At 34.9% G+C, this 27,082-nt stretch overlaps 1 protein-coding gene across 1 annotated transcript in view; it reads left to right on the top strand.

Annotated features, from left to right (window-relative positions):
• atg5 (ATG5 autophagy related 5 homolog (S. cerevisiae)) overlaps window positions 1-27,082 on the top strand; it is a 58,191-nt gene that overhangs the window by 7,184 nt on the left and 23,925 nt on the right. The window contains exons 5-6 of the mRNA XM_006625955.3: window positions 516-678; window positions 5,994-6,088. Of these exons, the coding sequence (XP_006626018.1) occupies window positions 516-678; window positions 5,994-6,088 (258 nt within the window). The remainder of the gene's footprint in view (window positions 1-515; window positions 679-5,993; window positions 6,089-27,082) is intronic.

The raw sequence follows: 27,082 nt of genomic DNA, 5'->3' as shown, positions 1-27,082 counted from the left end.
ACATTTTGTGGTATAATGGCAATAATCCTGTACCGTCTTGGACATTTTTAAGTTGTCAGTCAGATTGGATCAGCACATAAGGCTGTTTGTCCACTGATAGCTGCTTTATAAAAAAGCACATCTATGCTTACTTATTATATAAGAAATGCTTCCACTCTTTTGTTTGGCATTGAAGATGTCCTTTTCAGGAATAGCTTTTAAGTTAGTGTTAATATTCAGGAATGCAAGTGCAAACACAGTAAAATGAAATCTGTTACTATTACAAGAACTGACAAAATGAACAGGATGGAAAGTAAAGCTGGTGTATTTTCCACATTGTGATCATAAATCATGTTTCTAATCATGTTTAATCACTGAATATGATGATGTGCAGAGAGGGGTATAAAAACAATACTCTCAACCAAGTAATATGTTTGAAACTAAAATTTGTTTTAAAAAATGAAAAATGTTGTTCACAAATAGCCAAATGCCATAAGGTAGATGTCAAATTAATCTTCCCGCTTTTTAAATGACAGAACTTCCCTGAGAGAGACCTTCTGCACTGCCCTTCCAATTCCTTAATAGAAGCTCACTTCATGTCCACCATTAAAGAAGCAGATACCTTGAAGCACAAAGGACAAGTCATCAATGATATGCAGAAGAAAGACCATAAGCAACTTTGGATGGGCTTGCAGAATGGTGAGATCTTCCAACACTTTTTCTAGAACCTTTGTTTCTTTTATTTGTAATAATTTAAATGGATCAAGTTATGAAATAGCAAGTTCATTTTTCCATTTATTTCCAGAAAAGATACAAATGTATTCATACATAGTCTTACCCCCCCCCAACAGCTAAAAGATAGGTACAGTTTCCTTTAAGGATATATTGATCATTTTATAGTTTTTCAAGTTGATTGGAATAAGATTACATAAGAGTTTATTTCACTGCTTGGCATCCAATGTTGTTTTTCCGTGAGCATAGATTGAAATTGCTGTTGGGAAATCATGTTTCTTACAGTGCTGCGTGGGAGAGAACACTGATAGTGTTGTATCTGAACTTGATACGTAAACTTGTCCACAAACAGGATAATTATAGTTCTTGTATGTGTCCCCTGTCCACTGTCCATTCTTCAGGCCTGTTGCAGTAAAGAGGGAGTAGACTGTATGCTGCTTGTTTTAGTTTTTTTAATAATCTATTTGGGTTTATACTTAGTTTTTTCATTTTGTTTTGTATGAACCTTTCACTCCATATAGTGGTTTTCTTATACAGCAAAGAATAAATGCAAGCGACTTCTTGTATTCTCAAGAATAGAACCACTGTCAGAGTCCATCAGTAGCAGTTTATTTAACTGTAACAGTTAATTTTACTGTATTTACAGCTGTTTATCTTTGTCCAATAAATTGTACAGTAATATTTAATGCGACAACATAAAACTGTGCATTAGGACTAAGGTTCTTAATCCTGTTCTTGGAGGTCCACACACCTTTGTGGTGTTCATTATTTGAGCTCTTTTCTTAACCGAAGCCTTAACTGACGGTTGCTTGATTGGAACATTTGCAAGTTTTGTCTACACAAAAGTTTGGTATGTTACTTTTGAAATATACTCATCCCATACTATATACACCATTGCCATTAAAATACACGTAAACATCTCTGGTTCATTCCCACTGCTCATAACTCACCTTAAACCAGAGTTTAGGTACTTTCTAATGTATTTGAATTCTTTTTTGTGCAAGCTTCTGTTTAAATGTCTAACGAAGCACTTAAAGAAGTAAAATGTGCATGTTCTCGAGAGTACACATGAATAATAAATATGACATCAACTAATCAAAATTACATACTAAAGAAAAAAAATAGCTAAAAAATACATAACTGTAAAAGTAAGCGAGCATCAAGCTGCCTGATGATATTGATACTATACAATCAAAGGGCACATGAGCTGAATGAAACATTTAATTGTATAAACAGTTAACAATTAACGACTAAGTATTTAGTCATTAATAATCAAAATAATTATTCTCCACCATAACCACTTTAATTCCCTTACAATTTCTGTTGATATTAAGACAACAACAGCTGAGAGGAATGAAAAATACATTGTTAGAGCTTGTATTAGTGGGAGGATTTAACTCATATAACAATAATAGGTATGTATAACTCATTTTGGTGAATACTCGGAAGTGAAGTGCTCCTTTAAAGAGGAAGTAATGGATAATATTTAAAAGGCAACCTCCAAAATTTTTACGAACTGAAAACACTCAAAAGTTTAATTGGGGAAAAAACCCTATGTAGGTAAATGAGCCTCTAGGATCAGGACTGGGACTTACATTAGGACACATTGCAGATGAGCTGTGAGCTGACAATACTGTGACTTGTGAAGTGTATTTGCACTTCAAATAGTTGTAATTGTTGAGAGCAAGTTTAAGAGACTTCTAGAAAAACAATATATGTAGGATTCTGGTAAAAATATAATTCTGCAGAAACCTTAAAAGAATTAAGGCATCTGTGTTTTCTTAAAATGTAAAATTTCAGGTCAGTCTCAGAAAAGCATAAGATTCCTCTCCAAAATATAAGGCACTCATTTATTTTTCTTTGTGCAGTGAGGCTGTTTAAAGGAAGGTTAAAGATTTAAAGATCATCAGTAAATCCTATCAGCTTTACTGATAAAGTGACTGTTAGGACCTTCTGAATGAATTAACAACAAATTTAATCTTTCCAGCAGTTACTTTGACCCGTCACTCAAAACGTTCTGATACTTACTAAATTTCATAAGTTTATTTTCTCTCCCCCAAAACCAAACCGTTGAAGAAGTGCTCTCAAAACAACATGTGAAGGTTTATAAAAGAGAAAAACGAAATAAGAAAGACAAATTATACTGAAAACTTTCAACTTCTAAATTTATATAAAAACAGCAGCTGTAAGGGAGAAATAAGAAAAGCTAGTGAAACCAAGACATACTTGTTTTAGATTATAACTCATCTTTCTGATTCTTGTAACACCACCACTCCCAAAGAATTCATTTAAGCCATATATAACCACAAGAGAAAAAAGAAAGTAGCATTTGCGATAACTGTTGATCACAAAATACTCCACCTGGTGCTGTGAAACGCATCTCAGTCTTAAACATGCAAACATGACCCTTCAGTTTCAGTCAGCGAAACGTCACATTGAAAGCATTCTGACCTTCCATCTGCAGGCTCACTAAGGAAAAAAAAACTCTAGTCTGCCATCTACCCAGAAAATGAATGGATTATTCTAAATTCTAATGTTAAAGAAGTCTTTCATTGTAATTGTAATTGGTAACTTTAGTTGCAATACATTGGATTTAACATCAGTTATAATCTAAAAGAGGTTTTTGTTATATTAACTGAAAATCATGTCATACTGTAGTTGCATATACTGTACTGTATGTATTTAAAAAGGCACTTCTTAAGCACCTTAGATTTTTTATGTTTAGGATTTTCCTGTATACTTAGCCTTAAATTGCAGAATGTTGAAGGTGCTCTTACCTTTGACTCAGTCTTTTTTAAGATAGGTCTGCATGTTAATCTCTTCATTTTTTGAAAGCAGTACTCAGGGGCAGTTATGTCAGAGTAGAGCTGTGAGATCCAAAATTAGGGCTTGTGTAGGTCTGCATGAGAACGTTTCCTATCATACTTGATAGTTTTTGAGGTGGCACTGGGTGCCAAGCAATCTCTGTATGGGCTTGTCCATGCCCATTTGTCGTTTGCTTGTTTTGTCAGTGAGTATGAGTGTCAGGCTTGAAAGGAGTATTAAGTCCAAAAGTGACTTGGCATACTATATCAAGAATAGCACAGGTGTAACTGCAGTTTTATAAAACAAAATCTGCTAAAATGACTGACGTTATATGCTCAAAATAGCTTAATGTGATTTAGCAGGTAATGAGCCAATAATGGTCACAATCTGCGGTTCTTCAGTTAGTCAGTCTGTTGCACACACTATATTACTGTATTAGCCGAGACATTAAGTACTTAATTTAATCATTTTAAAAGGAAAACACTAGAAATATATTGTTAGTTTCAGTATTTTTTTTGTAAAATAAAAAAAGCAAAACACTTTTTTAGAGTGTGCACGAAGGCCTTTTTAAATCAAATATTACTGTATTAACAATTAAAGAAGCTCTTTATAAAATGTGATAACCTATTGATTGTGCTAGTGGAATTCAGACCAGCAAGTATGCTAGCAAATTTACCATTTTTACAATTTGTGGTAAATAACACATCATATACTACACCTGAACATAAAAATATGAAACATTAACCTGCAAAAATCAAAACAAATTTTACATAATGTCAAGAAGCTCTGATTTAAAGTCTCATGCACAAACCTAGTTCTCTCCCTGCTGAGAATACTGTTCATCTTTTTTCCATGATGTGGTTTACAAAAAGGTTACTCATCCTGCCCGTAAAAACTGAAATGTGTTTGGCGTTTGCCAGGTGAGAATAGGCAACAAGCGCTTTTCTGAATGAGAGGACCTGATTTAACTATTCACAGTCCTCAAAGGCAGAATTTTAGCATCTTGCTTGTAATCATTCCCAAGTTAACTCAGCCTTTGACATCTGAGGCTGCAGTGAATTTTAAAATTCTGTAGAAATGAAGTACATGACTTTGGTCTATGGTGAGCAATCTATAAAAATCATCATACAGTTATTTTTTCTGCTTCTTCAATTGCTGTGGCAGGTGGCGTAGAATACTTGATTTCTTTATTGGATGCTTATAAAATAACTTCTGAGGATGCTTAGTGGAGCCAAAATAAAAATAAAAATACTTGAGGAGGTTATGATTAGACTTGCACTGGGTTATGTTAATAATGCTTTATCGGTTCATGAGTTGGCATGACATCAGAGTGTTTCTATGTGTGTTTTCCAGCAAAGATGTTTGAGAAAGTTTCCAGAAGCTTATTCTAATACTCTTGGGGGAAAATCAATTGATCTAGAAATTAAAGAGATTCTGTTTACATAGAAATGTTACAACTACATTTCAGAACATAATGTATTTCATCTGAGTTTTTTCCATTTTGTAAAGTTTTTGGTAGGCTGTAGAAATAAAAATGGTTGTAAGTATTCCTTGATAACACAAAGGACAACAATTTTTGTTCAGGTGTAACTTCATCCAAATGCTATCAAATATGTTTATTCAAGCTTTGCAGTGCAATATGTCCAGATATGCTTTTGAGAATCTGATTTGCATGACTGAGATGAAGCTAAAAACACTTTTTGTATGAAACACCTTAACTTGCTTTTTCAGTTCCGAAAAAAGAAAGCTGAAAATCTGTTGAGACGGAGGCAACAGAAAAAAGTATCACTTCACTATAGATAGCAATGAGGTAGTATAATTAAGGTGGGCCAAAATTTGGTACATGGAGAAATGCAGCATTATGTTTGCCTTGTTGTAATGGTCTTTGAATCACATATACTCACTTGTGCACTATTAACCCCAAAATAAGACTCTTGGGGGGCTCCAGGTGGCTGAAACAGCAAAGGTGCTTGCTCTGCGTGTTGAGCAGTATGGACCCAGATCATGTTACTAATTGGCTATGACTTGGATTTCCAAGCTGTGGTATACAGTTGGTTTTGTGCAGTTGGGAATAGGATTTTGATTAGTTGGCTAAAGCCCTCTTGGGCCACAGCAAAACAGTGACTATTGTAATGTCCTGACTCCCTGCAAGCTTGCAGTGATATAAGCGAGGGACACGCCTGTCCACCAGTCAGTGCTGAACCTCCTGTACATTACTGCATGCTTGAAATGAATTGATGGGTTAGAAGACCTTGTCTGCACTTATTCCCCCTGTGTGGGTGTGGTGCTGTTGCTGTGAGTCTAAGACCGCTTCTGATTCCGAATTTTGTGATAGCTGATGAATCTACGCTGGATAAAAAAAAAACAGAATTCTTTCCCACCTTCTCAGTAATGTCAGTGGGAAAAGTTTGGGAAAACAACAAAACTTTGCTTTAAATGATTTCAGTAAACTAAGCATGTTTTGTTTTTCTCTTCAGATAAATTTGACCAGTTCTGGGCAATGAACAGGAAACTAATGGAATACCCAACAGAAGAGGGGGGATTCCGATACATTCCCTTTAGAATATACCAGGTAAGAAAATCAGTCAGGCTACCATATACCAGCTGGACGCTCAGCTTTAAGGCATGAGTGAAAAATCAGTAAATCTTTAGAATAACAAATGAAGTAAATGTATCAACATGCTGTATAATCTGTAAAATAACCAGTTAATGAATAAAATTGCCAGTTTATTAGGTTACAGATAGACCACTTACTATTTACGCTTGTTATATTTCTAGAGAAACGGGTTTTAATGTCACTACACAGTCTGGTGTAAGTTACCAGCGAATAACTGCACTTTTAATTTCTTTTATTTTATTATAAAAAATACTATATATTGGATTAATTTGGAGTAGGGTTTTTAAGACTCCATGTGATTGAAGTGGCCAGAGTGCATCTTGGACTATAACAGAGGGTTCTGTGTTTGTGTCTTCTGGCTCTAATACTTTGGTACATTTATAACATTAATTGGTCTATTAAGTTGTAAAGTTTTGATCCACATCTGAAGAAGGTTTTGCAGCTGACATGTTGTGTCTCTATTCTTTTAAGCATGGAATAAACCTCTACCTGTTCTTTTGCATTCTTACTGTATATTTGAAAGAGGTTGAATGACAGAACAACTTGCACAGAAGATGAACAAAGTAAAACGTACTTCTGATAAGTGTGGAATAGTTGATGGACTGCAATCGAACCTCACCATAAATTTTCTCTTGGACTCAAGTCAGGACTTTGACAAGGACACTCAAGGACATGAGCTCACTTCTTGTTGAGATACTTCAGTGTGGGTTTGACTTTGTGTTTCGTCTTGCTAAGTTTTCCTTTAGGATTGGCCTGTACTTTGCACCATATTTTCTTCAGTCCCTGATGAAAAGTATCCCCATAACATGATGCTGATATTCGCAAGTTTAACAGCTGGGATGGTTCTGACTGATGTGCTGTGTTGGGCCAGATGTAATGCTTTGCATTTTGGTCAAAAAGTTCAATTCTTTGAACATAAGAAAAGTGCATTTTTTCACATACGTCACGTGAAATCTAAGATTTTTAAGATTTAAGATGAAAACTTTTTTCTTTCATTGAACATTTATTTTTGCCACTGATCCACACAGGATGCTGTGGATTTGAAATTTGGATTTACGAACAGTAAATTCCATCATAGACATGGAACTTTGCAGGTCTTTCAGTGTCATTGTTGATTTCACAATGGCATTGCTAACTAGTTTCCTGCTTGCCTGGCTGCTCAGTTTGGAAGAGTGGGATGATCTCTAGGTAATGCTTGGGTGATATAACGCACATTCCACTTCTGAATGTTTGACTTCATTGTATTAAAAAGGGATAAGTAACTTTCTCCTGATTTGTTCCTCTCGACAATGTTTATGTTTCAAAAGCTCCTTTGACTTCATGGTCGATTTGTTGTATCATGATGTGAGTTGTTGGTTGAAATTCAATATCTACCCGAGGGAATTTATAGAGACAAATGCATTTTCAATGAAGTCAAGTCAGAGCACTATGTTTGCACACAGAAACCATTATACTAATTTTGTCACCTTTCAAGCTGTCCTTTTGCAGAATTGGTTTAGGGTTGCCATAGCAAATGAGTTGAATACTTGAGTACTTGAGAAATATCTCATTTTCTTTCTTTAAGATTCTTAATATAGTGTCATGATTACTTGCTCTGACCTCAGCAAGATATGTAACCTTTACACAGCAGTGGATATTTTTGCAAGGCACTCTATATACAGTAGCAGATGTAGAGAGCTCTTCATGTTTTATTTGAAATAACCGATTAATACTTATGAGGTTTGAATTCTTGTCTAAAGAACCTCAGCAAAAACGGAGAATGTGAGCTTGTTTGTCTTTGTTGCATCATCTTAGCTCTTTCTGTATTTGATTTCTGGTGCTGTGTCAGTTGTAGGCTCTGGCTATGGCTTGGAAAGTGAAGAAGAAACAGGATGTTGAAAGTGTGACTCAGTATCTTATTTATCATATGTGATAGCTAACCTCAGTAAATTCACCAAGGAGAAATGTTTGAACTAATTAAAAAGAAAACGTTAATATTTTTTTCTTTATTATATGTTGTTGCACAAAAAGAACCAAAACTTCAGTGTGTACTTTTAAACTCTAACCATATAACTATGTTAACATAAGCATTGGCATGTTATTCACTAATGTAGTAGGCATGTAGTTAAACTGTGTACTTATCAGTCTTGTCTCTTCACAGTTTACCACTCATCCTAGAAAATCATAGTTAGAGATTCTAATGAATTAACTAATTTAAGTCACCGGGTGTGAATAATTATGCAAGTGTATAGATTTCTGTAGACACCTAGACAGGAAATCACTGTCAGATGCATAAACAAACAGTAATTACTATACTTAGTGCATTAAATAATGACATTGTTGAAGCTTGTGCCAATAATTGTCTGCAGCTGCATCTGTAAGTGGTAGTCAATCTTTATCATACTCTGTAACTATAGTAAGTCTGTAAAATATAATGTTGATTTCATGATGATACCTTACCTTCATACCCATAGAGACCTACTCAGTATAGATGTCCATTTGATATTTGGAATATCTGACCTTACATCTATACCTTCATTTTGTTTGCATTCACTATCTTCTGATAATATGATTGCTATAAATAATAATAGCATTTGCAGATGTTAAGATGTGAGAAAGACCAGAAAACACTGAAAGTACTTATGTCTGATTATGTTCGATAAAGAAGTCAAAACGAAACTGCTGACAGTTTCGTGAGGTGAATCTCTACATTGTTTTGTGCAAGGCCTACAGATGGTAAAGAGTGTTATTACTCAGATATTTCTAACTTGTAACAGCTTTGGATGAAGATGAACAGAGTATTGTGACGAAATTTGTCTTACCACACATGACAGTTCAGTTATTTTAAAATGGCCCTGTTTTTCAAAATAATTAACAATAGTTAAAATTTAGGAATTTGTTGTTTAGTGCCAACTGCAATGCAAGAATATTTAACTGAAATAATTATTTCTTTGAACACTAGCTTTCAACAGTGCCCTTTTCTCCAGTTTATCCAGTGGCTTGACTTTGTTTGTTTTAATGGAAACTAATTTTAGAAATGTCATGAATTCTGTGAGTATGTAAAAACTTTTTTTATCTTGTGAATTACCTCTTATCTTGCTACATACTGTACCTGATGAAACTAAATCCCCTTTAACTGCAATGGCAAATAAGACCACTGGCTGATCAACTTGTGTGTGGTTTTTGAAAACAATAGCTGTAGTATGACTTGAGTATATGTTTGAATCTACTTAAGCAGTGAAAAGGAAAAACAAGCTTATTTATCGCAAGGTATGCCTAGTCTTTAAGTTTTATTTGAACTGAAATCTCCAGTAGATGGTGCTGTTAGAAAGGACATGGGACCACTTTTAAAATAAAAGTGGAGCTTATATTTGACATCCATTTTAAATTAGCAATCAAATTATATTTTTCAAACCCACAAGTGCATCATTAAGGTAACGGATAAACTGCTTTTTAATCAAAGCTCTGAAAACAAAAGAAAACAAATCTAGTTTTAGAATCAGTGACAATGTCTGTTACTTCAAAGCTGGCAGCAGATGTACATTCTTTTCTCAGTTAAAAACCTTGAACAGCAGGAGGGCAGGGGTTAAGTTTATACAATCTTTCCAGTAAAGTAAATAATTACATCTTTGTGCACAGTTTGATACTATTCATTTTTTTCATTATTCATTTTGTTTGGCCAAAAGTACCACACCAGCAGATCTTGCATGATTAGTTAAAATGTTGAAGTTACAATCTTATAATTTTGTTCCCAAAAGTGAAGTCATTGATTGTCATCTCATTGTTCCTTTCCAAGAAGGCATTATAGCAACACAGTCTCTACTTGGAAGCTATTATTATGAGTGTCTTTCTGTCAATTTGCACCAATCTATAACAGTTTATTTACACTTTGAAGAACTGTAAGACTTACAAGAACTTTGGAGAATGCATGGGGGTTGGCCAGCCTCCATCAGTGGAGCTCTTACACACCATGGCATTAACTTTTCTGGACATTTACACATGTTTATGGGACCATTCAGCCAAAAGCCATACAATGCTACATGATATGGGCATGGTTCAGTAATTCATGCAGGTGTTTTATTTAAATACCACTGTTGTTATTTTTGATCCGGTAACTAGGCAGGCCTGTTGTCCTCGGCATTTGCACAAGCAGATCACCTCTTTTTTGTAGCACAGCACACTGAGATAAAGGCCCAGTCAGCTTCTACTTTCCATGTGACATTAATCATGGATAGGGCGGCTCTGTGGCTAATGATCTGCGCCTGTGGCTGGAAGGTTGCCGGTTCAAATCCCACGGCCGGCAGAGGAATCCTACTCCGTTGGGCCCCTGAGCAAGGCCCTTAACCCCAACTGCTCCAGGGGCGCTGTACAATGGCATACCCTGCGCTCTGACCCCAGGCTTCTCTCTCCCTGTCTGTGTGTCTCATGGAGAGTAAGCTAGGGTATGCGACCAGACAAATTCCTAATACAAGAAATTGTATATGGCATAAAGTGATCTCGTCTTGTCTCGTCTTACCAATGGTGCACATGCATTACATTGAAATTTTGGAAGAGATTTGTATGGAATTTCTTTTTATCTCATGAAACAGCCGACCCAGATTTCCACTTTTTAGTTAATCACAATGGTACCTCCTGTTAATGCTATTGGAGACTGGGGACATTCTTTAAAGGAATTTTATTTTTATTTATTCATGTAATGAATCATCCATTAGAACTGTAGAACTCTAAAAGAAATGCGGGTCCAGAGTAAATGAAAACCTCAGTCCACCCACTAATTGTACATTGTAAACCTGTTATTTTATGTTAGGTTTTCATTGGGTAGGAATGAGAATACTCAAAAAATCATCAGGTACTGGGTGAGGTGAAGTTTTTCGATTTAGTATTAAGTATCTGGCAACTGGCTTTGAAATTCAACATTTAAGCTTCTTTATGGCATTTTTAGCCTTTTAAACAACTGTATTTGGAATGTGGCTTCTTTGCAGATACCTTTGTAAAATGAAGCAACAAAAGACAGTTAAGTGAAGTTAAAATAAATAAACTTCAGAATTATGTTGCTGCCAAGTTAAATACTAAATCCCCCATGCCATCATCAAACTGGATAACTGTCATAAACCACAGGGACATGATCAGACAGCCTTTCATCCCATTATTACATGCAAATTTTACTGTAAATGAGAAAAAAATTGAGAATCCTTTTGTGCTGTTTAATGCACGTGACTCACAGCATGCTCTGAATGAATTGAAAATGAACTAAGATAAGTGAAACATTACTAGCTGCCACAGTGGAGAAATCCCTGTGGGTTGAAGAGCATTATAGGGCCTGTCTTTTGAAAATTTAATTTCACAAAGTAGATTGACTCCTGGAACAAGACTTCTGTCAATGGTGTTAAATTTTAACAGTCCCCCACCAAAGAAAGAAAATTTGATGCCATCTGCATCCTTCTCTGATTCAATATTTGTGTTTCTTCACAAGTACAAAAAAATTTAAACTGATTCCTGAAATTAGGGCTGCAACTCCCTAGTTGAATTGAGTGTAAATGTGCGAAATTGCCTAGTAAATTATAAAAACTGTAGTTCTTAATTGCTCACCTTTTTGACAGTGAAAGACCTAGGCCCCCTAGGTTCTACAATGTTCAAGCAAAAATAAAAAAACAAAATAATGTAGGCATCTCAGTGTTGTTTTTTTCCCTAATTGTTGTTTTTTTATGGGGGGGGCTCTTTAACCCTCTACATGAAACTCAACAACCTATTACAGTATTTTTAGTATTATTTTTCTTCATAGTTTTGACACAATGGATAAATGAAATTATGCAGTTTTACAGTTCTGAAGACTGCACATCTTTAGTAGCTTTAAACTTTTTGAGCTTTACGAAATGTTTTTGCCTTGTTTGTTTTGATATTTATAAGGAAAATCGAGTGGAAAAACCTAGGTCTGTTTCTCTTTTTGTCACCTGTACTCTTACGTTCTAATGTCTTATTTGTAAATGCCAGCACCTCAGTGTTGCTGCCTAATTTGTAATTTAAACAAAGACTAAGTATTTCATGCATTCAGAACAAATGCATATTATGATTATCCCATGACTGAACTTGAAGCAGCCTTTTTATAAAAGATATACAGCGAAATATGTAAAACTTATGTCAAAGGAAGCAATAAAGTTATCTACATTCTCTATGAAAGGCAAGCAATTTGCAGGGTCACCTTGTTTGGAAACTTTCTGCCAGCTGTGTGTTTGATGTGCTAATATAGCTTGCATAACTTCTACATCAAATACTTTTACAGTTACAGCTTTTACTTTTTATTTTACCAGCATAGCGCCCAGAATGATGATTCATTTTGTATTGCACAATATAGTTTTTTTTTAAACAAATACTTTTATTTTTGTATGTAATGAAATATTATTCCAAGAGTTGAAACAGTCCATAGGGATTTTTGCTATAGGTCTATTAAGTTACATTGTCAAGACTACGAATGGAAAAATATCTCTTTGGATTGTCCCAGAATTAATCATTTTAGTTATAAAAGACACACTGACATCTCATTTAAACTAATAGAAAACTTAATACTTGATAAGTGACAGTTTCAACTATTACATCTTTTCAGCATGGATGCTGCTGCAGTAGATAGAGCCCTACATAACCCACAGACAGACCTTTAGGGAACCCTCTGCTGATGACTGAGGTAAATTTCCCAAAATGATGATTAAGTCTGAGAATGTCTCAACACTGACACCAGAGGTCTGGAAAAGATTACTGCCCCATTAAGACCTCTGGTTTTGTTAGAACAATACAAGACTTTCAACAGAATTATAAAACTGAATTATCTGAACCTTGCTTACTGAAGTGAGCTAATAACTTTCGGTAAAGCAGCAGCAGTTAAATTGAAGCAGCAGGCCATATTAATCAGCAAAGCATTTCTAATCACTGGGATTATTTGTAACACATTTGAACATGTCTGAACAGAACACAGAAATTGATACTTTAGCTTTGTTGTACTTTGTTTTTTTGTGTGTGAAAATGTGCTCTACATTAGGGATTTGGGAAAGTGATGTCATGTCATGTTGAAAATAAAACCAGACTTCCTAACAATATATAGGGGGAGAGTGTTTCTCTAGCCTGCACATGAAGTGTGTATTGGAGGTGCTGGCGGGTGTTCGCTTTGTGAAAGTAAACTCATACAGTACATAAGGCATACTCATAATGGCAATTCTGATCTTCATTTTCCTTTGGAGTGGCAAAGGAATTCACATTGTAGCAGATATATTTAAAGAGAGTGGTCTTCCTTTGTTCTGGAGTTTAAAGTCCAGTGTGAGCTTCTATACCCTTTATTCTTTCTGTAGTGCTGGTCTTTGTTGTCTTTTAGATGGAGGGAAGCTGTGTTTTCTCCTAATACATTGTACCTCAGGTCTGAAGCAGAGGAATTGGTTTCTTATATTTAATTTTTATGCAGGCTTAATAATAAACATATATCAGCAGTTTCAATCTGCAAGAGGGACCTGAATGTATGAGAAGAGATCTCCTGGAACAAGATTTGGGATAATAACAATTCTTCCACTAAATCCTGAATATCAAATGATTCACTCACGATTTCTGAACAGTATTTGATCCATGTGTATGATCTTTCAAGGATTTTCTGTGGGAAGTTTGGAGCATGTTTTGGGAGATTTCTGTGGTGGTTTACTTCTGGAAACAGGTTTTATCTTCTTTGTCCATTACTCACAATGGCAGAAACAGATCTGCCTCCGACACAGGTTTAAGTGGTTCTTTCAACTGCGGAGCATGGAATATGCACCCTTTGGGGTACAAAATTCTCTGAGGATGCAAGACACAGATCTTTTTAGAACTTTTTGTGTATTCTTAATTTTACTAGAAAATTATAGATACTGATAAATTACTGAAATGAAAATACATATATAATTTCATTCTGTAGTTATGATATATTGAATTGACCTTCCTCAACAATTTTTAAGGGGTCGGAGAACATGTTTTGAGAACCAAAGTGGTGCAGGCTTCAGTTAAGGTGAAGAACCAGTGCTTTAACAAATGAGCCTCCATGTTTCCTCATGTTGCATTACTGAATCCTTTGTTGTATTGATATCATTTATAGGGAATTCTCTATTGCTTGCATCTATGATGTCTTTAGGAGTTCTGTGGCCACTGATGACAATTGTAGAAAGATAAGGTTACATTTGTTTTGTTTTATTTCTGTGTGGAAAATTATGGAAAAAAAAATTTGCTCACCAAAAAATGCTATCTTAATTTGTGGGAAAAAGTTTGAGTATATTTGACTAGAAAATAAGTCACAGGTGGCAACTCAAACTCTCACAGGCTTTAATGTCAGTTTCCATATAGGAGAAATATCCAGAAATAACATCCGCTTTTTAATTACCGCTTTTTAATTTTAATTATCCGCTATATTACTGTATAGCTTAACATTATAATAAGAAGGTCATCTTAGGTATGTATGAAACTTTTTTCCTCCATTATAAGAAGTCTTTTAACATTATGACTATAAAGAATATGTAACATGAAGATAATTGCATACAACTTGTGATAGATTCTATTGTGTTTGTCATCACACTATTCTCAGCCTTCATAAAACCTTCACTGTTTTAACTAGAATCTTCCATTAATTTGGGACATTTAAAGATGATTGCTTAAAGTCTGAATGCCTTCCAGGTTTTTAAGTCCATGTATGAATAGGTTTGAACAGGAGTTAGTTTGCTGACCAGACATTATAAATACACAGAAATGCAGCATCAAGCCTTTTAATCGTAAATATTTTTATTTTGTTTTACATGTAAAAGTGACACTGTTTTTTTATTCAGTAAAATAATTGATCAGTTTAACTAGAAATTGTAGTTCATCTGTTAGTTAAAGCATCCACAAAAGTACAGTAAACTATGTATATACTGGATTTGGTGATTAGAGATCACCAAAGCATATTTTATATCCTGGCCTGTATTGAGCACTCAGCAGTATAATTTCATTTCTCTGTTAGTTTTCCAGAAAAAAAAAGTCTCGTGCAAATAGTCTTGTACTAGATGTTGGACCCACTTTACTGTATTATTATTAACATTAAAGGCAAAGAAATGCAAACTTTGGCACATAGTTTTTTTCCAAGTATTTTGTTCTTTTGACGCAAATGAATACACATAATAAGTATAATGTATTATTGGAATATATTCTTAAAGTATCACACTATTGCTCTAAGACGTTGTCAGTGTTTCATTACAGGAGTTGCAAAATGTTCCCCTTTTATGAAAATCATTCTTGATCTTAATTATGTTTGTTGCTGACAGAAATAACAGTGAACTGTATGTCAGTTCCTTGGTTCACATTGAGAAAGCTATAGAACACATATTGTGAAAAATATACAAGAGTTCTGAAAAGGAGAAAAACAAGGCAAGAAAAACCTAGATGTGTTTTAAAATAATTCATTAAAGGAAGCTAGAAACACAGTCTTAAAATTACTGTTGGTTAGAACCTTGTAGTTACTTTTAAAGATACTAGTTCTTAAGAAAAGATGCATTCTGTGCAATAAAAATACAAGATTAAAGGTCATCCTCAATGAACAGCCAAGCCATGGTACAGGTTTAATTAGAGGAGAGGATACAGAGTGGACAAGAAGGCCATATATGATGAGGAAAGTTGTTTTTAACCACTGTTGCTCTGAATACAATTGAATTCTCCTGTCTAGACACAAGTATATTGCAAAGGTAAATAAAAAATAATTCCTAGTCCGGATATATAAATCATCCTAATAGCTATCTTCTAACCACATAGCCCCCTCTGAAAGCAGATTGTGGTCTTTAGTGTAAATAACACCATCTTACTTTGATACAGACATAGCCTTAATGATAACATTTACTCAAATGATAGACCCCTTCCAAATGCAGACTTCCGTCAGAGACTCAGTGTGTGTGCGTCTCTGCGTCAATTTTTCTCTGCTCTAATAATTAGTTCAAGGAAAGCTAAAAAGCTTCCGATACTCCAGCATTTTAATTTGCCAAGTTAGAAAGCTCCTGTGAGGAATTTATAGTTTATCCTTACTTAGAATGGCTGTGTACCAGGTGACCCCCAAGTATTTGTGTAAAAACAAAGACATATTACATTTCTGTAACAATACTAGCTCAAGTGAAAAGTATATAAGTAGTCTAAATTAATTCATTATAAGCTGTTGGACTGATTGATTCCACAATCACTGAAAAAATGCTTCAGATAAAATCTTTGAGAAAATTTTATTACTAAGTTCAATCAAAATTTTTGGATGACCACTGAATTTTAATTTTCCACATCATTCCAGAGGTTATAAATAACTCAAAATTGTTCTTCAATGATACATTTTTAAACAGCACACCTAGTAGCTTTCAGTCTGTATTTTTTCAGTCACTGATATAACATGATGTTAGCTATAATCTATTTTGAAGTTAAACACAAGATTCCTTTCCTGGCCTATATAGGAATTTTGTAGTTTCAATGTCACAAAGTCAGGAACATTTGAATTAAACAATAAAATATCCTTTGGTAAAAATAATTGAAATTAAATGAAACTGCACTGTCATAAATTGCTCTGTACTATGGTCTTATTAAAATTCATTATAAAACTATTGATCCTTACATATGATATGAGATATTTCCTGAATCTTTATGTTGAGTTAGAAAGAATTATCATAATAGTGCCTAAACTACTTAACTACTCTGACATAGACTTCATCGAAAAGGAGATTTTGGTTGAATGTAAGTTTTAAACAATACTATATGACATTTTATCCTCTGTCGTTTTCTCTATCCTTCTTTGTGCCTTTACTACACACGGCCCTCTTGTTGCACATCAAGAATAGTGTTACAAGAATAGTACAGCAATATCTCATGCTGTTCCCAAATAAAGACAAATAGATTTTGAACATTAAACTATATAGGTTTTTTGTTTTTTTGTATGATTTAATTATAGTTTGTAATATTTATAGGATTACAAGACAAGGGGTGATAGGCCTGTCAGTCCTAAGAACCTTTTATGATTTGTGCTAAGATTATCGAACTTGCTTCTTTGGAGCTGGAATACTAGTGTTTTCTCATAAAACAGGATATAAAACAAAATATAAAAAGAGAAATTTGTAAAGTATATTCAGTGTACTTGTGTGTATACTGTATATGATGACATATACTGTACATATGGAAACAGGTAACGGGTTTATTCCATGCTGAAAAGAAAGAAAACACAGCATTTCCGCTGTGAAGCCAATGTGTGAGGTGTATATGTTTATACATACAATATGTATATGTAACAAAAAGTGTAATTTTTTTTTTCACCATTTATTTGATTTTTAATGTAGGTGGTGGAGCTTATATAGAATGTCTTTATTTTTCTGCAATTAATTTATGTTTAATTAAATTATCCTTTAAATGGAGTTTGGAAAAGCTCTGCAAGATTTGTCAGAGAAAATGGTCTTATTTGAAAATGTCTACCAAGATAACACTGAGTGGAAACCATCCCTGGACCCCAGGCTCCAGCAGATGTTATTTGGTGCTTGGCTAGGATATACAGTACTGTATTGCCTTTTGAAGCTATCGATGAAAAGTCATAATTTTGACAATATCAACAGAACAAGCAAAGAATACTAACAAATTAACAAACTAAATTGGTCATTTAAAATACAGTACTATCTGCTATTTGGACCACTGCATATTTGAAACATTTTCACTCTGCTACACCTGTATTTAGGCCTATTGTATGTAACTTGTCTCAGTGCAGGAACATGTTTCAGATGTCTAGGGAGTAGCACTGTGTTTTAACTGGTAGTTAGCCCTAGCCGAAGTTTTGGAAGGCTCTGTACTGTCTTTTTAAATAATTTCCACCTGTTTTTGAGCATTGGACATGCAACATTGGAATGCAAAATCCATCCCATATCATTTCCATTCAATTCCTGGCAATTTTGCATCAAAAGACATAAGGAGGTTTGGCTTTATAAGCTCTGAAGAAAACAGGCTGTTGGGAACATTTATTCAGATTCATCATTGACAATCGTCTGCACTACTAGGCATGTTCTCTGTGGACATCTTTGCACATCTTTGTTCTCTGTGGACATTAATAACAGTCAGATGCCATTTGTTTACTTTTTTTCTGGCACAATATGGTGTTGATGATGACCCCATGTTCTGCACATTTGGAAAGGAGAAGAATGTATTTGTAGTTGACAGCTCCAATTCACTCATTTTCTATGGCTCCTTTACATGCCTTCCAACTCTGGTGTAGAAATCTCTGGTGCTGTCCATTCTTCAAGATTCAGAGAGGAATTTTCTCTGGGCTTTGCATAGAAATCTGCCTTGGTTCTGTCTAGGGTAGGGTATATTTGGATTGTCCATGATGGTCCTGATTTTCCTGGTCCCAAACCTTAATACTTTCTTTTGTATGTTTTGAGTGAATAAAGGTAATTCCTCTGAACATATTAGAAGTGATGTGTTAGACCATCTTTAGTGAACATTTCTAGACCCTCCTCAGAAGGGGAAAGAAGATCTTAAAAGGGCTGCTCAGTCGCAGTTACATCTGTTGAGCTTCTGTCTCAACACACGGGTTAGATAACAGCATCTCAGGAATCAGGAATTTTCAGACATCACTTTTCTGCAGCGCTGGAGAACGAGTTTTTGAAGGCTTTTACTGACCTAATACCATTTCCTTTCTTTTCTCAGCTGAATTACAAATAGCTTCTTTTAATATATGTTTACATGTGCGGAGGATATTGATAAATGAACACCTTTAACAATAGCACAGAGACCAAATGGCTCAGATGTTTACCTGGTGACCAAATCAGGAATCAGTTGAATAGGTAGATGCTTGAGGCATGAACTGACAGGCAGGACTGATCACGTGTTTGTTGAAACAGTCAATAGGACATCCAGGGTGTTGCACGGTGTGAGCTGAATAGAAAGTGTCCATGGTGAACGTATCATAGAACTCATCTGGATTAATGGACCTTTTTGTATTGTAGCAGAGTCAATAATTAATCGAAGTATTTAAATATGCATTGAAGTAGCTGTCACTTAATGCACTCTCTCTCCTCGGTCTTTACCGCTAATCCTGTGAAATCCTTCACATCCTGCCAGTGAGTCAGTTTTTCTGGTAACTCAATAGGAGTGCAGCTTTTTCAGTGCCCCTTTAAACAGACACCTTCCCTTCCTTCTGATGAGTGGTTTTAGTTACAGGCTTGAGATCTAAAACCCTCTGTACCTAGTTTCCTTTTCAAAGGCTTCTGATTAGTTTCTATTGTGTGACAGGAGTGCGTATGACACAAAGAGCTGAGGTCCTACATCCCATTTTGACAATCTGTCAGTTTCTGTATGTGATACTTTGCAATGTTTTGTGCTTAGTGCCAGCAGTTGGTACTTCCTGAGTGTTTATGCTCATCTTATATATACAGTACTACCAACATTTCGCCACCTCTTAATCTCGTTTGATCTTTACTGTACCTTCACAGTGACCTTTAACCAATGAAATTTGAAAGGGTTTTTTTTAAAAACCCTTGGGTTTGCAAAAAGATAATACTGTATGTCAAAAAGATTTCTGTGACATCATCCTTTTTTGTTTCGGTTGATTAATTCTACAAACCTACAACAACCTAAAAGTGGCTGAGTAGCTCTGGAGAGAAAGGGAGTGTGACAAATTACTGATTTAATGAATCCACAGTGACTCAAAACTATTCAACAGAATAAGTGAGTAGTATTTTCACATTTTTCCTTAGGTAATCATTTTACTGCACATTTTAGATATAGCACTTTTGATTTAATTTGGGGATTTCTAGACTTGGTGCTTTATGATGTTTATATTTCTGCTACAAAACACTGTAAAATGAAGGTTTTATGTTACTCTGATTAGCTTATTGATGGAAAGTTATCACTCTTAATAAACTCCCCAGTTTCCAATCAGACCTAGAATACAATTCACTGGTAAAAGAGTAAATATAAACAACAAAACACATAACTTTTAAGGGTATTTTACATATATGTCCACCACAAAAGACCTTGTAAGTCTTGAATAGTCGAAAGCTTAATCATTTAATATAAAAAGGTGTACTATTTTACTTTTGAGATGTTTAAAAACGTTCAAAATTACAACTTCACATTCCTCTTTCCAGCCCTTATTTTTATTTCACATTGTTCCTGGACACTCTTCAACAGCAATATTATTATCAGTTGGTGGATCTCCGTCAGTTACACAGACATTAGTTGTTTAATCAACCTTTTGCATTCCTATCTTTTAACTATTGTTTAAGCAAATTTACAGTTTACTTACATTCAGCCAAAGTGCTGTTACAAAATCCTTCTTCTGCACTTATATTTAAATTATCAACTGTTTTTTGTTTTTTTTGCCAAATGAACAGCTTTACTTTGTTTCCATTTTGCATTCCTTTGCTCTTCTTTTTGAAATTAGTTTTTTTGTAATTTCCCACGCTCCACATCTAAAATATACTCCTCTGTGCTTCCTTCATTCAAAACAAGATCTTTTATCTGTCACACTTTAGTAAAGGGGTTGAAAAAGATACATTTTAGAAATGGATAATACAGTAAACTAGTTGGTAGTATTTTTATAAAGTATCATAGATGGAATATGTGATCTTCTAGTGTGAAAATAGAGTTACGCTATGGATATAGTTCAAGTTGTTGTTTCCGATGTGAGTAATCTATAAAGGTTGGTTATTATCACATTTATTATATATCACTTTATTAAAATGTATATTGATATCTTACAATTATAAGACTAATGAATTGATTATCATATAACATAAAAAGGACATTCCATTTTGTTTGTGAAAGTGAGAATTCAGACCAAAACACTCTGTAGAACTCATTGCAACATTCAGGTAAGCATAAAAAATTAGTGAACACAAAAAGCAATAGTCCATTAAATCTCCCTGTCGAACAAGACTAAATTATATGGAAATATGCTATACTATAACATATGGCATATACAGATCAAGGGGTGAAATCAGTTTATCATATTAATCTTTTTGTTTCCCTTAACAGTTTTTTCACCGGTTTATAATTTCTTAGAATTTATCCCACACAGAAAAGAAAATGTTTCCATGAAATAGACCACTTTATCTGGCTTCACCACATATACACTAAATCCAAACTAGTGTGCAACTTAGATATTGTAGACTAGGTTTTGGTTCACAAAAAAAACTTCTTATAGGCATTTCTTCATTTTCTTTTTTTACATTGGAGTGTCACAGAAATTCACGGCTTACATATAATGTAATGGGCCTTCGCTTTCACCCTCATCTCTTCTTTCTTATGTCTCTGTTATGCAGTGTGTATCTATGTCTCTGTAGGCAAATGTGTCTGTAGAACAATATTTGAGATCAAATATATTTCATTTCAATTAAAAAATTTAATGAGTCCTTCCACATAGTGTAATTGACCCCCCTGTACAGTAGATGGTATCTTGTGAAGATATTCTATTCTTCTGTCTGGGTGGCACTGCAGGTACATGTTTATACATTTTGTCTATATTTTCAGCATGTCTCTCACAGGCAGAAACAGTCTAGTTGCCTGATCTGACTCTAAGAAGTTGTTGTTGCTGAAATTAGAGCCCCCACATTCCCTCTCCTAGTACTACTGGATCCTGATTTGTATTAATATTATTTATGTGGAGCTCTCTACTTCTTGGATTCATGGTGCTAGTGAAACATTAGGGGATTGGAGTGCTGCTACTGATACCAGTCAATTTTGTGTTGCATGTGGGACTGTTGCATGTGGGTATTACCACTGAAGGGGTTGGGAAATGTTTTTCACTTTTGTTATTGGATTCTGTTTTTTGGTTTGAAAAAATAAAAAATGTTCAGAATAAAATAAAGGTATCACTTTGTAATGTTGTAGATTTTTGACAATGGAGTGAAATTGGAGTGAGTTGGCCAGCAGCCAAATCACCCTGCAACTCACAACTGGCAACCCACTGAAGTTAAGCAGGTGTGAGCCTGGTCAGTACCTGGATGGGAAACCTCCCAGGTGAAACTGAGGTTGCTGCTGGAAGAGGTGTTAGTGGGACCAGCAGGGGGCGCTCACCCTGCGGTCCATGGGGGTCCTAATGCCCCAGTATAGTGACGGGGACGCTATACTGTAAACAAGCGCTGTCCTTCGGATGAGATGTAAAACCGAGGTCCTGACTCTCTGTGGTCATTAAAAATCCCAGGATGTTTCCCGAAAAGAGTAGGGGTGTAACCCCGGCGTCCTGGCCAAATTTCCCATTGGCCCTTACCAATCATGGCCTCCTAATAATCCCCATCTATGAATTGGCTACATTACTCTGCTCTCCTCCCCACTGATAGCTGATGTGTGGTGAGCGTTCTGGCGCAGTATGGCTGCCGTCGCATCATCCAGGTGGATGCTGCACATTGGTGGGGGGAGTCCCCAATACCTTTAAAACGCTTTGAGTGAATTGTCCAGAAAATTGCTATATAAGTGTAAGCAATTATTATTATTATTATTATTAAATTAATCATATTAATAATTTATATGACTGAAACCAAAGTCATATTTTCATGGGGGGACAGAATAAAATTGCCAGCGCATTGGAGAATGGAGCACTCTGTAACAATGCATGAGCGAGCAGTGATTGGTATATCCTTTTGAAACATATTGGCTTGGAAGCAACTGTGCCAACTATGTAGGCAGTTGAGATGGACTACTTGTGAAGATCTACAAGAGCCAGTTCCATATACTGATCTCTGGAGATTTCTTTAACAGCCAAAAGCTCTTATATCAGCATGAATGCCAATAATGTTAGAATGAGAAATTAAAACCATCTGACAAATTAAAAAAAAACTAAGATGTTTAATAGAAGTTAAAATTGTTGTTTTCTTGAACAGTCATGTTCAAATAAGTATTGTCAGCATGTTGAGAATAAATCAGAAATAATTTCTGTAAGCTTGAGACAAAATCCTTGGCAATGTGTCAAAATCCTCACTCTTTCCAAAGTTATGTAAGAAGCTTCTGAAATTCATGGTAGGCCTAATGATTAAGAGTGTTTTGTTATGTTCTTTTTATGGTTTTATACTAAATTATGCTTTTCCTGTTACACCAGTCAAGCAAGTATGTTATCATTGAAAGTAATAGCTGCCCAACATAATTTTATAGTGTGCTTTGTAACCATTTACAACACATTTAAATAAATTTTACTGCAGTTTAAACAATCTGGGTCTACTTATTTTTTAAAAAAATCTGCTTATTTTAAATAAAGGGTAGTTCTGTTAAATCTTCTGACCAATTTAAGGGGATATGAAAAATGTGTTTCTCATTCAGCTGCCAAACATCCACTGTTAGAGAATGTTTTATTGTTGCATTATACCGCTAAATCTGTATTAGATGAGGAGTTTTTAAGATTCTTTACCATTCACTAAAACCAGTTTTGATAAGAAATGACAAGGAAATCGTACTTGTGATATTTTCATTTCCTCTTAATTAACTCCTGTTGTGAAGTACAAAATAATTTTAAAAGAGAAACTGTTCTTTTCCATTTAAAGTTACCTATAGCTTTAGAATAATGCTTCCAGTTCAGTTTATGTATAGACTCTGGCACTATTAAGACAAAGGGAGAACATGCACAATATTCAAGAAATATATGCATATATAGGAATCTATATTAATACAGGGTTTTGTATTGTTGAATTATCAGTTTTATTCTCATTCCATCAGTGTGATCAAGGGAAGCAAGGATCTTGGTTTCTTTGTTCTGACAATAGGGTCAATTTAAATAAATACATTATAAACAGTGGTTGCGATCAAATGTAAATGTCATTTATTTCTTTTAATTGGCATATTAGATATTTAATATGTAAAAAATGTGGGCATAGATTTATTTTAGTGCCAAGGCTTGACACTGCGTTCTATCTACCAGCCTGTTGCAATTCATAATATGACTGAAGAGTGTTAACTCAGATGGTGTTGTCCGGTCAGAAGTTTTCAGAACTTTAAGTTGATGAAATCTATGTAATTTGTGACAAGAGTAAGCATATAGAAACAGTACGCTGAGCCAAATAGAGCAGTTACTGTGTGCATGCTCTTGTGCTTCTTTGCTTCCACATGGCTCCAGAAAGTTGTGGATATTTGACTTGACTTCAATTGGAAGTCGATTAGAAGAGTTCAAATTTCTAGTAACAGGCATTTTGAATTAACATTTCTAATAAGAGACACACTGCTGATAGCTAATAAATGACATCTAGTTAAAGGTGGCTAATACAATGATAGTTCAGGTAATGAGGGAAGCCTGGGCTTGCTTTGCAATTTGCAGTGAAACCTGCATGCCTCATCGTCATGGCTGGTTCATCGTCAGTTGTTATTGACTTGTTATTAGCGTCTCAATCGCCACATTTTTTTGCAACAAAATAGTTCTCCATGCTTTGTTTGTTGATTTCAAAAGCAACAATAAAAAAAAATATTCAATTACTGCCAAGTTCTTAGTCACCATTCAAAGAAATACCATTCTTTGGTTATTTGAATCCACTGTTTCTTCTTACTTAATTGAGAATCATTGGGAAGTACCGAACTGCTCCTTTACATTGGCCGATGGTGCAAAACCTTTTTCTTATGATGGTGTTTGCGCCAAACTACACATCAGAAATAGAAGACAGTTCAAATAGAAGATGGTTTTGGGTCTATTTATATTTATCCATCCTTCCATCAGCCCATTCATCCATTTTCTAAACACTTTATATAGGAGTCAGAGCAAATCCCAGCAAGCACTGTTTTTATAATCCTCAAATAAAGATTTTGCCATCACCGTCATTGCTATGTTATTAAGTATTATTAAGATTAAGATTATTTAAGTAATCTCTTAAATTTTTTTTCTGACAACAGGCCACTTCGAAAGGTGCTTCAGTTACCTAATGTTTTTTCTCATTTTCTCATTGTCTGATAGCACAGAACACAGGTCATGAAAGACTTGTTCTGGGTTTTGATTAGACCACAGAGGGGGTTATATTGAACCTAAGCGGAATATAAAAGAAGGGAGCTCTGCCATACATTAGAAAGGTAAAATGAGAAAGTTTCCACCATTTAAAATTGTCTCCATTATTTATAGTGACAGCCTTATTCAGGTTATAGCAAATAGGGTGGAGGTACCCTATAACAGCAGGTTAATGTGTGTAGATCCTTCAGTGCTGTGCTAATACTGTTCCAAATACTCGTAAAGAGGCGTGAAGTGTCTCTCCAGATTGCATCTTTTCCCAGTGGCAACTCTCACAAAGCAGATTAAAAGCATTGTTATTTTTGACAGTTAAGAACAAGAAATTAGTTTCCCTTACCTTACGGAAATAGTAGGTCTTTTGTTTTTTTTCTGATGGTCCTGTAGAATTTTTCATAAAGTTTCAAATACGTAAGAAAAAGGTAAATTTTACCTTATTCTAACAGATCAGATAGCAGATGGTGTTTATGGTTTTAAAATTCCTATGATATAGCTGAACTTTGACCTTGTTCAATATTTGCTGGAATGTAATTGATAGATATTTACTTCAATTATTTAGCACCCAAGTAGGAATAAGCAGAGGTGGAATAATGTCAAATTAAGATGCTTTGATTGGATAGTGTCCAGGATCTTGCAGTAATTCATTTAATATGAGTGAGATTAGTTTATGACAGCTTGTGGTGGAAATTATTCCACAACTTGGGTAATGCAATATTAATGTTATTTTCAAAAATATTTTCAAGCTTCTAATTGACAGATCGTGAACTATCTACAGTAGATTGACCTAGTGTGTGCTTTGGACCAGTCACTCAGCTACAGTCTTTTGTGTTTTCAAACACCGTTTATATAACTTGTGTCTGCAGTAAGTCCCATTTTTTAATCATTGTTCTGTTCAAATGCACAAAATCTAGATTATCTGCAGATATATGATTCTTTTACATGTGGTTAAGGAATGTCTCCTATGTTTCTGTATAACAATTTGAAAGGTGATTCTAGTACTAATTTTGTATTTATCTTAAAATGTTTTTTAGAAAAATATTATGCTTTTGAAAAGTTTTATAGGCTGTCCCTTTCAGTTGATGACAGGTCTAATTAGTTGTCTTTAGGTACATGGAAGACAATTGGATCTGTATAATCTTTGGCAGCTTGAGCAGGTGTTATTTTGGAAGAAGCATGATTCTTCAGAATCCAATCACAGCAAACTCTCTTTGACAATTTTGCTTTGCTTACACATTCTGACTTCCTGGGGTCTCTAAGTGCTAATTCATTCAAGACCCATATATCCCACGACTTGATAATGATTCAAGTGTACTTTTTATCGTATCTTTAGAACACTTCTTATGGCCTCATCTGGTGCAATGTTATTTGCTAGGCTAGGAGAAGAAAACCTTCTTTTGGAGTCTGATATGTGGAAAACAAGACCAATCCAGTGATGGCTGGATTTCCTTGGCAATATTAGCCTTCAGTGAAAAATAATTCTGAAGGTATAGGACATGCTCTGCATTCGTCAGATACTCATTGTAAACCAGAACCAGTGACACTCAGATCAGATATTCCAGGAGGTTCATCTACTGTTGCCTGTTCTGCTGTGAAGGACTCGCTTGCCAGAGCTGAACCCAACAGGTCTTCATGGAAACCAAAGAAGCTCTTGGACTGAAGGATTCATGTCATACTTCATTCTGTCATTGCTGACCCAACATTACTCATTGCACAGGTCTCACAGTGAGAACAAGCAGGTGAACTTTGAAACCCATTTGTGCAGTTTAGAGAAATGGGATTTGATGGGTCAACTATCATATAAAGTTACTGTATGTACAATTTTAGTTTTCATCTATTCCAATTAAAAAAGTTGAAATACTTAAATGCCCTGTGGTTGTGTTCATAGTTTATATTTATAAAATTTTATTTGTAAGAACTTTAAAAAAAAAATCTAATTGGTGTACAATAGCTTACGAGTAATGCGTATGTGCTGTAGCACCTGACTCACCGAAGACCAAGCTTAGGATTCACAGAAT

The sequence above is a fragment of the Lepisosteus oculatus genome, chromosome 2 (genome assembly GCF_040954835.1).
Source record: "Lepisosteus oculatus isolate fLepOcu1 chromosome 2, fLepOcu1.hap2, whole genome shotgun sequence".
Classification (NCBI taxonomy): Eukaryota; Metazoa; Chordata; class Actinopteri; order Semionotiformes; family Lepisosteidae; genus Lepisosteus; species Lepisosteus oculatus.
Note: the sequence above shows the minus strand (reverse complement) of the source record. Positions and strands in the feature narration are given on the sequence as shown.